At 39.8% G+C, this 14,122-nt stretch overlaps 1 protein-coding gene across 3 annotated transcripts in view; it reads right to left on the bottom strand.

Annotated features, from left to right (window-relative positions):
* IMPG1 (interphotoreceptor matrix proteoglycan 1) overlaps window positions 1–14,122 on the bottom strand; it is a 52,042-nt gene that overhangs the window by 3,743 nt on the left and 34,177 nt on the right. For 2 of the 3 annotated variants that reach the window (XM_015859062.3, XM_085543729.1), the window contains 4 exons: window positions 7,579–8,147; window positions 6,467–6,686; window positions 2,598–2,808; window positions 767–851 (listed from right to left, as the gene is read on the bottom strand). In XM_015859062.3, the coding sequence (XP_015714548.3) occupies window positions 812–851; window positions 2,598–2,808; window positions 6,467–6,686; window positions 7,579–8,147 (1,040 nt within the window). In that variant the 3' untranslated portion in view covers window positions 767–811. Of the gene's footprint in view, window positions 1–766; window positions 852–2,597; window positions 2,809–6,466; window positions 6,687–7,578; window positions 8,148–13,583; window positions 13,681–14,122 lie in introns of those variants that run through there. The other variant, XR_014944877.1, reaches the window with a different exon arrangement.

The raw sequence follows: 14,122 nt of genomic DNA, 5'->3' as shown, positions 1-14,122 counted from the left end.
AAGGAGCTCGGAAGTGATCTTGAAGTGTTGCTCTTAGTTTCAGCTCACAAAAGCTGTGTTCTACATCTGTTTTTCCTCCCCCTTGTCTGTCATCTTTTTCCCAATCATTAAAAGCTTATCTTGCCAAAAGCTTTGGAAGTGGATACTCATATTGAACTTATGGTGAAAAAAATGGCCAAATACTTCTAATTTTTTGTTTATTCCATGTAGTTGCCTCATTTCTCAACTGAATTCATTTCTGTGACCAGATCTTGGGGAGAGTTGTGTCAGTACAATTCTAACAGTTTGCACTGCACTAAGCAGTGTTTTTAAACAAACTGTCATTCCTATTAAAACTTCCCCTTTGGTTTGCGTTTCTGTTGAACTTTCAAATTCATTTCAGGTGTTCCTTCCTTCTTCGTATTTAAATGACTGCTGCTGTTGTCCTGTTAAGCTTCCAAAGAAAAATGAGCTTTTCTCTGTATAGAAATCAGGTTGGATATTAGGAAATTTTCTCAGGAAGAGTTGTGATGCATTGGCACAGGCTGCCTGGAATGCTGGTGGAGTCACCATCCCCGGAGATGCTCGAGAACCTATGGATGTGGTACTGAGTGATGTGGTCAGTGGGCGCAGTAGGGACGGGCTGGTGATTGGACTAGTGGATCTTAGAGATCTTTTTCAACCTTAATAATTCTGTGATTTTTTGAACTAGTTAAGAGAGGCTTCCTGGTAACACTTGCCAAGAGGAAACAGTAGAAGTTTAAAGCTCTTGAAAATAATCACAAACCTTGGTTTTTGTCTGTGGGATGCTGGAAATGCAGAATTTCACAGACTAACTTGTCAGTCCTGGCTTTGTAAACTGGTCTGGTGACCTAAAACATGACATTGGAGAGGGGAAGAAAGAAAAGGTTATTTTACTCAATAATTTACAGAAGGCACTTGGACAGACTGGAGCACCAAAGCCATGCAAAAGAAGAGAAAAGCAGTTCTGTGCTCTATTAGGAAAGATGGCAGAAAATGTGAAAAGTAAATACACAAATTAGTATTTTTAGTTCTGAAATTGCTGAGCAAGAGCTTAAAATCAGATTTAATTTAGTTGTAGAGCTAAGACATACAGGTGGACCCGTTATTTGAGTGGTGCTATGTGCTGAGGAGCAAGGAGAGAAGTTCCATGCATTTTACCTCCGTACTGAATTGTGTTTTCAAGTCTGTGTAATGCTTCTCGGTCAGTGGTCTCTGAGGAGCTACTGGCACAAGCACTTACACTACAAACCGTGTGGCAAAAGCTAGTTATGGCTTCATCGTGTTCAAAAGCGGAGTTAATCCTTGCAGCATGTTCTGAATTGCGGCTGCTGCGAGTGGGCCTTCTACAACGCAGAACATTTTTGTTTAGGTAAGTTTCAAATTGCATAATTAAAAAAAAGAGGAATATTTTTTTTGAAACGTGAGGAAAAAGATCATGAGCCGCTTACTCCAAATTAGAGTTTCTTTTGCTTTTTCTTCTTAACTTAATTATTAACATGATGAAAAGAAAAGCAAGGCTCAGTGAGCCGAGAACGAGAAGTTTAAAAGTGAAGGGTTGTGTGGGTTCTGGAGCAAATTTTGCACAGCGCTGTTCTTGGTAAAACTTGTGTCTGCGTACAGGACATCTAAAATGGGGAGAGGAAGAGACAAATATACAGAACTTGAGGGCAGAAAATGCAGAATACCTCAAATGAAAACAAAGGAGAACATGCAATTAAATACAAGTATAATATTCACAATACAGTTAGCTGCTATGTATCTGTCTGAAATAATGTGATTCATAACAGAGGAAGGAAAATACTCTTTAGGTTCATGACAGTGAGCATTAAGCAAAAAGCCGCAGATTGGTTCTTTGCTGACTTAATGAAGGTCAAATAACATTCATGTTCTGGCACCTTAGTAGTTCAGGTGTGTTTCAGAATTATTCTTGAACATCCCTCTAAAGCCTATATTGTGTTTACTGGTGGCTTTAATCTGACTAGCAGGGTCTGAAGTAAAAGTTCCACCATAAAGAGCTTCCTTCAAGGCAGGGCAGAAGATTATTCTATTTCATGAGAACAGAGGGTTTCCAGTTGCTGGAAAAACTAGTGTGGTTTGGGTGAATTCACAAGCAGATGCTTCCACATAGGTCAGAACTTACTATACAGACTGCATAAATAGGCAGAAGCTGCTGGTCTATGTACTTTGCAAAATTTTTGTGTATTACTTTTAATACTTCTACTACTCCAACCACTGCTTTGGTAATTTCTGCACCTGGACCTTTCTGAAGTGGGAAGCCATTATTTTCTGCAGTGGGATTGTGCTTTGCTACTGCAGTAGAGCTTTTAGGAGGATCCCATTAGATGAAGGGCTCCCAGCTGTAATAGTGCTGCTGCGCTAAGGCCTGTCTTGCAAGACACTGTGCTGAACTCTCTTTTCTGTGACTCCTACTGCAGAAAATGAATGCCAGCAGTGTTAGCTGAAGTGTCTGAATATTGAGCTCTTGGCTTATCACTACAGTTTATGCTGTTGAAAGTACATACTCAACTCCATTTGTTCATGGAATAGAACCAGGGGTCCATTAACAGAGTTCCAGTCAAGCATCATTTATTTACCTGCAGACAGCTCCTCTTCCTGGAACTAACTCACACTTCCCACCATTGTCACAAAGATGTGGTTCCATTTCGCACAAGCTCCGGCAGGGCAATCCGTCCTGGCTTGCATAACCAGGTTTACAAAGGCAGTCAGCCTCTTTTGTCCACTCATTCATTATGCATTTGGAAAATTCGTCACATGCCATGAATTTGCATGGGTCTGCCTGATCAGCTGTAAAGGATGGGTAAATCATTAATGGGAGCATTGAGATGTCACCCTCCAAGTTATTTGGCAAGCTGGGTGGCAGCCAGAGAAAACAGTGCATGCCTGTGCATATTAGTGGGGTATAGTATGGCATAAGGGGACACATTTTTGTTCTCTGGGTGGCACAACAAGCATGCAAGCTTATGTTTGCTTGAACAGTTGTTTACCCCATCCTGTGATTTTTGTCTCGCTGACAAAATATTCATACTTGAATATTTTGATCAATTCTTGTTTTTTACTTTAAAGCACTTGTTTTGTACTCAAAGATGCTGTGCTACCATCTTATATATGTGTCAGAACTAGTTTCTGCTGTAATCATCTGAAACAGATACTTTGTTTACATAATGAGGGGAAGGAATCAGCTTAGTGAGTATTGCACAACACTATGTAGACTGCAAGCTAGAAATAACAGCACTGTCCACAGAAAATACGTGCATTAGCATAGGGAAACCTTGCTGCGTGTTTATTTATATATATATATATAGTATTAGTAAGAGAAGCCTCTTTGAGATTAAACACTGGGCCTTGGGCAGGCCCAGATCAGAGGCAGTGCAGAGCCCTGACTTCAGCTGTCACAGAAGTCTTGTTCTCCTTCCCCATTCTCTGCTTCTTCCTGGAAACGTATAAAGGACCCATTAAAGGCTGAGCTCAGCCCAGCTGTGTGCTGATGGAGTTGTAAGAAGGACCTCGTCTCCTGGAGGTGGTTTCGTGCGTGTCATAAGGTGAAACCCATAAATAGAAATCAGAAGATGAGAAGTGGCACAAGGGATACAGACTCTATTTTTATCAGCACACTGTTTCAATAAGATGTGTGAATCCAGTAAGGCAAAAAAATAATGATCGTGTGAAGAAGAGCGAGAATAGAGAAGGAAATGAGATCAGGTGGACAGGCAGGAGCAGGGCTACAAGCACAGCAGGTCCTGAGTTACCTGGACTCTCCAAAGGAGGTTTATGCACCTTGTTTTAGCTGTGGTGAAGAATCTGGTTTAACAACTGGTCTGTAGAAATCAGAATCACTCAAAAATCTGCTCTATCCCTGTAGGTGTTCAGGGCCGGGTTGGATGGGACCCTGGGCAGCTGAGCTGATAGGGGGCAGCTCAGCCCATTTCAAGGGGTTGGGCCTTGAGGTCCCTTCCAATCCAAGCCATTCTGTGATTCTGTGGTCAGCATGTGGTCATCAGAGGGCTGAAGCTCCTTTCCTATGAGGAAAGGTTGAGGGAACTGGGCTTGTTTAGCTTAGAGAAGAGAAGGCTCCGGGGAGACCTCATTGCGGTCTTTCAGTACTTGGAATGGCTGTTTACAAGGGTGGATAGTGATAAGACAAGGGAGAATGGTTTTAAACTAAGACAGGGGAGGTTTAGGTTAGAGATTAGGAGAAAGGTTTTCACGTAGAGGGTGGTGACACACTGGAACAGGTTGCCCAAGGAGGCTGTGGACGCCCCATCCCTGGAGGCATTCAAGGCCAAGCTGGATGTGGCTCTGGGCAGACTGGTCTGGTGGTTTGTGAGCCTACATGTAGCAGGGGTTTGAAACTAGGTGATCATTATTGTCCTTTTCAACCTAGGCCATTCTATAATTCTATGTGCTCCAGTCCTGCAGTGCTAAGAAGCTGGAAGGTATCAGTGTTTCTTTACAACTGGATGATTTAGGCACAAACAGACTGCTGTGTTAGAGGGTCATTTTTGGTGCTGGTGTTTCATTTCCCTTTTATAAAGTTTTGGGCTTTGTACCTGCCATGCTCTGTAACTTTCTCTGTGTTTTCACTTTCTTTATCTGACAAAAACCAAAATGAGTGCAGATATTTTTAAAAGCCTGCTACATCGCAGTTTATTATTACTTATTTATGACTGATGTAGTTAGTCTTTTTACAGCTGTAAAAGCTGTCGAGTGTGGTTGTGTGTTTTGGGCTGTCAGTTCCTATCAGCATTTCATTGTGATGTAACACTCTTACCGCTAGATGGCTCTTATTTTCACAATAAATAGGAATCTGCTGGCATTACCTTCATTTACTATACTTCCCTGCCCTTTCACAAAGTAAAAATACAGTGGGGCTATCAAACACCCATATGGAAATATGCTGAATTTCTAGAAGTGATTTAATCCATATTTACTACCAAAGCAGAAAACCTACAGTAGCCCAGAGTTCAGACTTATGTGTGTATTTGTATAGAGGTAACAAGATGGGTGTAGATGACATCAAATTGGTGGGAGCATCGATCTGCTTGAGGGAAAGGAAGGTTCTGCAGGGGGACTTGGATAGTCTGGTTTGATGGGCTTAGTCCAGTCACAGGATATTCAGCCAGGCCAAGTGCAGGTCTTGCACCTGGGTCATAACAACCCTATGCAGCTCTATGGGCTTGGAGCAGAGTGGCTTGAAAGCTGCATGGAGAAAAAGAACCTGAGGGTGTTAGCTTACAGCCAGCTGAACACAAGCCAGAAGCATGCCTAGTTGACCAAGAAAGCCAATGACATTCTGGCTTCTACAAGAAATAGTGTTGCCAGCAGGAGCAGAGAGGTGATTGTTCTCCTGTACTTGGCACCTTGAGTGTTGTGTTCAGTGTTGGCCCCCACTACAAGAAGGATACTGCGTATCTTGAATATCTGCAGAAAGCAGCAAGAAAGCTGGTGAAGGTACTAGAAAGAAAGTTATGAGAAGCAGCTGAGGAAATTGGGCTGTTTGTTCTAAAGAAGAAGTGGCTGATGGGAGAACTCATTGCTCCAACTACTTGAAAGGAGACTGCAGCGAGGAGGGGTCAGTCTATTTTCTCCGGTGAAAAGGAAATAGTCTCAAGTTTCACTCGGGGAGATTTAGATTGGGTATCAAGGAGAATTCTTTCATGGCGTGGGTGGTCAATCAATGGAACAGTCTGCCCAGGGAAGTGGTGGAGTCCTCATCCCTGGAGGTATTTAAGGCACTTGTGCACATGGCACTAATGGACATGATTTAGAGATAGGAACTTGGTTGGTCAGGTAGATGGCTGGATTTTATGATCTTGAAGGTCTTTTCCAACTCAGACTATTTTATGACAATGGAAGGTTTTAAGTCAGGAGAGATTCTGGAATCACAAACCCACAGATAGCTATCTATTAGTAATATTTAGGACAGTATCTGTAGAATCCTAGTATTCCTAGAAATTTTCATTCTGCCCTGAAATCTATGGCCCTCTAAAGATAGATTTAATGATGTCCTAAGCAATGGTTTTCTTACATTGAAAAAATCATCAGAAATGATGTTTTACCTACTCAGATAAAAGATTTGGATGAATCATTCCTGTGAACTGCACTTGAACTTCTTTTTTTCCATTCCTGTCTTCACCCAGGCATAGCCCTAATTTTTGTTTCCCTGTACTTGGCTCTTGATCTGAAAAGCAGCTGGTGTATGTACAAAGACCAACATCTCTGCTCAGCATTTCACTATAGTATGGAAGTGCATCTATAGATAGCTGAATCTGCAAGATTATATATATATTTATATATTGTATTACTCCTGATAGCTCACTAGTAGGTTATTCATAATGTAATTATTTCCAAAAATTGAATCTTTCTAAAGCTGTAGAATTTTTTTGGGGAAAAAACAAACCCACTTAGTTTTGATTTAGCATAAATCTTAGTATCATAGTCTTACCTGGCTCAATATCCAGGGAGTAGCTGTCAATCTCCAAATTGAGGCGTTGGGCGGCAGCGTCGCAAAAGTCTTCCAAAACACAATGTACTGCTTCTGTGATATTATATGGCACTGTTCTGGCAAATTTCATTTTACTGTTGACAATCACACTTCCATTCCTGAAATTAAGTATTTCCAGTTGCTTAAAACCTGTAAGGTTGGACTGAAGGTATGGAAGTAGCTGCAAAACAAAAAGGAGGTTTTTATTTTACCTTACTGTCAATGTCTAGATGCTGACATTTCTCTTCTAATTGCTTTTAGTTACCAAGTACACGCACGGCATGCTTATTTCTCCAATTTTAATATAGTTGCTAAACTTCACCACTAAATTCATTTTTTTATGTTTTGATATTTTTGGGACTCTTGCATCTTTCTTAATAATGTATTGAGTTGGGCAGCTGTAATTTTCCCTGTACTGAAATGCATGGCAGCTGGGGTACTTATTCATCTGAAGGAAAAAATATCACTGTGCTCAAAAGCCAACGGTAATTATTTTCAAATGTTCAATCTGGGCAGGTTAGGACATAGCAAAACAGGTGTGCTACTGAGCTGACCTGTTGCCCTATTGTACCCATAAAGAAAATCCATATTTAATCACCAGCTTAGCTTCTGCTAAGCTATGATATCTTTTATAAGGCTATTTTTAAATTCGGCATAGAGACACAAGTCTTAGATGTATTCAGAACTGTTGAAGTAATCTAAGCTAAAGCCAAATAATAACATGCAAGGCATATATCTGGAGTCCTTTGAACAAGTAAATACTTAAATAACTGAGTTCATAGAGTGCTTTTTCACACCCAGGGAACATCTCAGGGTTATGAGTCCCTTAATAGTGCTGCTTATCAGACTGAACTGCAGCAGGGTCCAAAATACTGTGCCCTCCAGGGCTGACTGAGCCAACTGGCAGAATTTCCTTGCCAGAACCCCTTGGTACAACTCTGGCATAAAGCTAGTTGCTGTTCTTCCTGAGTTATAGAGCAATAATTAATGTAATTTAGTGATGACAGATGTGCATTTGTTTTCAAACTGTATCTGACTATTGCCATGTGTTGTTCAGGTTGCTCTTCACCCACCAATTGCATGAACTGTTGTTCTAGAGCTTTGTATTCCTGTGAGCTCCGGTTGAAGAGATCGTCGGAGAAGTGCATGTTTGTTACCCTCAGGCTGAAGAAAACCACAAGCTCTTTGCCTTTGGCTGCTGTTGTCATGGAGCTGGTGGTCACATACTTCAGCGTGGGAGCCTGGGTGGCTTCTGCAGGCTCATCTGTCTGCACTGAGATGTAGCCACTGCCATGCTCTGCCTCATCCAGCACTGCTGTGCTCTTTGCACCAACGCCATCCAACTCAGCAGCAATGTCCTGCACTCCTGTACTTGCATGGTCAGGAGGAGTGCTGGCAGCTGCTGGCATTGTGGTGTCTGGTACTTCGGGGGACTGGTCAATGACAACAGAGTGGCTGTAGAATGGGCTGGTCACTGTGGGTGGCAGAGTTTGGTCTGATGGCAGCACTGCTGCAAAAGTGACCTCTGGCTGCGTGGCAAAGAGATCGCTTGAACCAATAAGGAAAGGCAACGTTTTGTAAGTGCTGGTTGTAACCAGAATGTCATCACCTGATGATTCTAGTTCATCCATGGTCTTCACTGCTGCAGAAAAACAGGGGAAAGACAAAGAGTTTGTTTCAAAAATGAGCATAGCAAACCCTGAGCATGGAGCCAACATTATGCGGTATTTCCATTGAAGCATTTTTAAAAGGAAGATTTAATGCTACTTAAACATGAAAATGCTATTTCCATCAGCAAAGAAGAACTACAGGAATGAAACACCTTATCCACATGTTTGTGTGATGAGATTTCTGTAGGTGATGTGTTTAAGTAATAATTACACCCCGTAAGTATTTCCAGAGCAATTCCTAATGCAGTCTTGTTTTGAAGGCGTATAATTGTGCTGTCAGTTTATATTGACAGAAAGAGTAGATTGCAGCTTTGAGTTGTCTGCTTGGATCAGTTCTATGCCAGAGTCATTCTGTTGCTCCCCTCTCTGCTAGAGGTTATTACTAGTTGCTAGTAATCATAAAATGTTTCCAAGCAAAATGGTGAAGTAATCTCCTTTGATTTACCTGGAAGACAACAGCAGCAGTGAAAACAAATTCAAACCCTAAGAAATCATTTGCCACCCACCGTCTGACCCTGATGCTAAACTTTCATGAGGTTCCCAGTAAGGCTTGGCATGGAGCTAGGCTTTGTGATGGATGTACCTGAAATCCAAATCTGAAGTGTGATGAAACTCTTAAACTGGCTTTCAGCTACCTGCCTGCCATAATCTTACAGAAAATGATGGCTTTTATCCCACAGACATCTACTATAGCTGTGTCCTTTTCCTGATAGGACATTTTTCCTCCAATTAATGAATTATTCTGTTATTTTCTTCCTCTCAGGGGCCAATGAAGGAACTGAACAATTGCTTGCACTGGGAATAACCCTCACCAAGAGAGATGACAAATATTCCACAAATAGTTGCCCATGGAAGGTCTTTGTGTCCCTTTCGGCTTCTTTGCTTCTGAATGAATGAGGACTGAACTGCTGCTGTATTGCTGTTTTTAGGGGAAAAAAAGTTTATTTTCAGTAAAGAAAACCTTAAGGTAAGATTGCTGCCTATATTGTTTACAGTAGTATTTTGACGTGCTCTTTGCTTCCTCCCTGCAGACAGAATGACTTGGTCAAACATTAATCTGCCTAATATGTTTGGTTTTTTCTTCTATAGAGCCACTATTGAAACACTGCTTCCTTTTCATCATTCTTTCCTCTATTGATATAGCATACATTTTTGTACTCTGGGTGAGGCTAGCATGCTTTATTAGGAATCTGTAGCCTCATTCTGCTAAGTTGGCCATGCAACTAACTAGTGCTTGTGAAAGAGCCAGACTTAATTTTTGGTTCTGCCTTACACTCTTTGGGAATCTTGCGAATACATCTTTTGTGTTACTGATTGCACTTCTAAGGAACATCTAACAGTTAAGTGCATCCTCTAAGCCAGTCAGTCATCTTTTCTCCATTTTAGACTCCAGAGAAGCACTTATCTCAAATAAAGGACCGTGCAAATGTATGTTGGATCTTTTGATCATCAGATGCTCAGTTTTTCTCTTTACACAGTTTTTGTTGTCTAAATCAATTCCTTCAGCTCCTCTTAGCATTACTGAGGTTCACTGGCATCTTTGAGTGTTGAGAGTGATAAGAACTAAGAATTTTTTTGGAAAGGAAAACAGTTCTCATGGTGTTATAGTTAGACTCTACCAGTAGACAAGCATAGTTCTAACACTGGTGAATGTCCCAAGCATTTTACTGTAGAACACCAGAATTGTGATCAAATATGAAGTGCTCCTCTTAATTCTTCGTTTTTACATCTGTTGTACATTTTTAATATGCTCTGAATAGGAAAGATCTAGCTTTCTACTTTTTTTTGTTTATTTGTTTTTGTTTTCTGAAGGAAAATTAACTCTTAAGAGATCGTTTCAGAAATAACCCAAATAGGCTGAACCAGAAGTTTTCAGATAAGAGATTCTGGAAAGACCATGACAGCAGCTGTTTCCATTTGTGCAGTCATGGTATCTGTAAGTAGTGCAAATTTTATTCCATTATAAAAATATCTGGCTGACAGCACAATGTATTTTAAGGCTGTTTTTAACAAGTAATGAGTAATAATGGATGCAAACATAATAAGAGGGCCACAGCCTTCATCCTTGCAATCCTAGAGACTATCCAGAAGAGAAGAGCAAAGTGCTGTGCAGGTCCAGGGTTCTGCATGGATCATGAAACACTAAACGCTACACTACAGCTCAAGGCCCCAGTGCTTAATCGGGATCTTGAGATGCTTTTCTCTTATGTCCTTATGTTTCTTGTGTAATCAAAGATACAGACAGATTAGGTAAACAAATCCAAAACAAACCAGGTGATGTTCTCCATTTACAAAGCTCTTGTCATTACTTGTGATGCTGATAAGAAGTGAGAGTCCCTTATTAGTTAAGGGAACCCAGAAAAGATCTCTTAGCATTAGTGCTTGTGGCATTAATGCAGGATTATCTACTGATGGGATGAACCAGTGGCTCCACAGAGCAAGGAAAACATGCGAACATATACCTGAGCATACGGCTGTGATGGAGTTATTGGGTTATATTTGAGGAAGATGTAACTTCAGGAGAAATAGGTACTGAAACAGCTGCAAAGCTGCAGCAAGTGTGAAAAAGTATAACCACACATATACTACAGATTTGGAATACAGCTCTATATGAGTAGTAGACACGCACGTATGTATATATATTATATATGTATACACACACATACACACACACACATATATATAAGCTATACATAGACTATAAATATCTTCAGATTACAAACAAGGTAACTTAAGAGGTCTTGAGGGCACAACAAGTTGACCCCTGGGGCATGAATCACCAGTTCTCATATGCTGCCAGTTCCTGCCTCCTAGTCACTCTCTCTCCAGATGAGAGAGTGATAAAGCATGGAGATGACGGAAGTCTGTTGCAACATGACTGGAAATGGGTTCATGTAAAATCCTGCTGAGCACTCACTGCAACACAGCACGAGTCGCAGGGTCTCTGACCTTTCGTTTTTTTGCACTGTGTACTATACTACTGCTCACACAGAGACGTATTGAAAACAGCAGTAAAATGATTTGCAACAGGTTTTGCCAAGCTCTTCCTCTGTCTGCATGAGACTGAGATGAGATCAGTATTAGTTAAAAATATTCTTGAAACATAAAGATGACCCAAATATTTGGAATCCAGAAGACTCTTTTGCATATAAAATATTGTTTTTTATATATATACACATATATATTGCCTGGACGCCTACCTGTGTGACATGGTGTGGGGAGCCTGCTTTGCCAGGGGGGTTGGACTCGATGATCTCTAGAGGTCCCTTCCAACCCCTACAATTCTGTGATTCTGTGATATATGTATCTGTTATTTTGAAATAGAACTCAAAGCACACTTAAACTACTTCTTCACAGAGCAATTAGTGGTAACTCGTTATCCAGTTTGCCTTTTTAAAGTGAGATTATTACAACAAAAAGACAGAAAATATACAGGCAATTATTTTATGAGTCGTTTAAAAGCATGAACACTGAAGGTTCAGGTATTCTTCATCTCAGCAGACTTCATTTCAGTGCACAGTTTGCTCTACAACCATATCATTCTGGTGTATGAAACCCACAGAGAACATGAAATAAGGTGCTGAACTCAAACATATCTCCTAGAGTAACCACACTGAGGGTTAAACAATGCCATGGAATTAAATACTACCATCAGTAATAAAAAACTCAACTCTAGGTCTCAGCTACTACTTACAGTCTTGTAAAGCTATTCAATGGAAACTGTAGGTGTTTTATGTATTATATGGACAAGGCAGGGCCATTGTGTACTGAGGATAGTTTTATATATGAAATTAGAGTGCTGTTGGCAAAGACACGTAAACAGTAAACGAAGAGTGCACTGTTGTACTAAATCTTTGTAAGAGGAGCTATATGCAGAGGGATTTTTCCCCCGCTGGAGGATTAAAATGCATAGGCTCAACTTACTTATCAGAAAAAAAAAATCAATTGCCATTTCAACAACTTTGTCTAATTAGTTTGTTCTCTTATATATTTTAAATGAGGAAGAGCCTCCAAATTGACCATGAATAAAGAACTGCTGTTTGCAAAAGTTCAAATTGTAATTGAAAGGTTTTCTAGTGGCTTTGCATTAATAAGTATGCCCAGAAGGTTGTACATCAGGAGAACCTGGCATTTCATTTCATTCATGAGCTTAATAAGCACTGACATTTCATATTGGAAATGGACACTTTTTACAAGTCCACTGACATGTAGTTTTGTATATAAAAGTTAGAGTGCAACACTTTTTATGGAGATATTTGTAACCAAGCTAACTGAAGAAAATAACTAACAAAGAAAAAAGTATGCAGTTAAAACATTCCACAATCAGAGTAAGAAATCTCCATATGGACAGCTCTGCTGATGCACATATTAAGTGAAACAGTACAGCAAGGAGCTGAATTCAAATTTACATATTTTATGCATATTGAAATGCCACAAATTCCCTGGATGCAGGAATGTTTTATACAAACAAACAGGTAAAGTGTTGAATTTGAGTTCAAGGTCTTCCATTTTTAACTGAGGCTCAAATAAGATGAGGATTAAGAGAACAACAGGGGAAGAGGATCATTAACCTAATAGGTCACAGCAAATATCTTGAGGTACATAATTAATGACTAATTTTGTCTTTTTACTTTTTAGAGCTGTCATTCTGTCTGTATGAAGCCTCCAGAAGCCAGGTCTGCTGTTAAATGAAAACAGAATTCCCTTTCCTCTCTCTTAAGTGAATCCCATTTTTTTATTTTTTTAATTTTTTTACAGTGAAGACATACAAAAATTGCCCAAGGCTGCTGTGGCTACCGTTTCTTGTAAGCTAAACTGTATTAAAATGCTAGCCTTTAACATCACAAAAAATATATCTTATGTAAGATACCATGCTAGACTGAGATGTCTGATCTCGTATGGTATTTGCATTAATGAATTAAACAGAGAAACAACTAAGAAGCAGTGAATTTGCAAATATGAATATGCTTTTACAAAGAAACAGAGTCAAATCTGGATAAAAAGCATCTTGCTTAAAACCATAGATTCAGGTGGATTAACAGTTCTTATTCCAGTTGTTGATGGCTCTACAGTTAAACTGGCAAAAATACACAGTGAATTTTAAATAAGAGACTGTGTGAAAACAACCTAAAGCTTTAGAAAGCAGGAATGGTATAGAAGCAGCCATCTAAATGCCACCCATACTCTTCCTTGCCACTGACTTGATTTTGGAACTCCTTAAATTGAGACCCCAAAGCTGGAAATACTATTTTTTAAATTTATTTTACTTTATAATTATTAGAAACATGTTCCGAAAAGTTATGCCACCAGTCCTTCAGAACTGAAAGGATCCTCCAAATTCCTCCTCAATTCCTGCATTTTCCACTACCGTGCGATAAAAAAAAAAGCAGGAGAACAAATTTTTGTAGGTCACGGGACCATCAGACAAGTTTATTAGTTTGCAAAATGGTAAAATAGCACAGAAGGCGCATGATCTGTGTTCGAGTAGTGTGTTGACCCAAAGACCTAAAAACAGAGAAGAAGAAAAACAAAATTAGAAAGTTTAATCTTTAACTATCTTAACTATCTTAAAATTTTGTCATCAATTGAGCACTTTCAGACTTGCAAAGAAAAATTTAAACACTGAATACATTTATTTTTTCATGTCATAGTTTGAAAAGTGTAGAATTAATGGAATGAAGGTCGCAGTTCGGACTATTTTATTCTTCTGGTGCATCTTGGATTTACGCAATTTGATTTTATCATAGTTTTGCTATGAAACAAGTAAGAGAGAGATGGAAGGAATCTCACTGAGAAGACCCTGCTGGTTTTATTTTAAGTATGTGCTTCATTTTTAGTGATATGGATAATGATTTTGGACCAGATGCTTTAGGGATGATTGTGCCCATTAAAAGGTCACTGTGGTCGGTGCAGCCCAAAATAACCAGAGCACTGTTCTTTGGGAGTT

Source organism: Coturnix japonica, chromosome 3 (genome assembly GCF_054131305.1).
Source record: "Coturnix japonica strain WE chromosome 3, WE-NBRP24, whole genome shotgun sequence".
In the NCBI taxonomy this organism is placed as follows: domain Eukaryota; kingdom Metazoa; phylum Chordata; class Aves; order Galliformes; family Phasianidae; genus Coturnix; species Coturnix japonica.
Note: the sequence above shows the minus strand (reverse complement) of the source record. Positions and strands in the feature narration are given on the sequence as shown.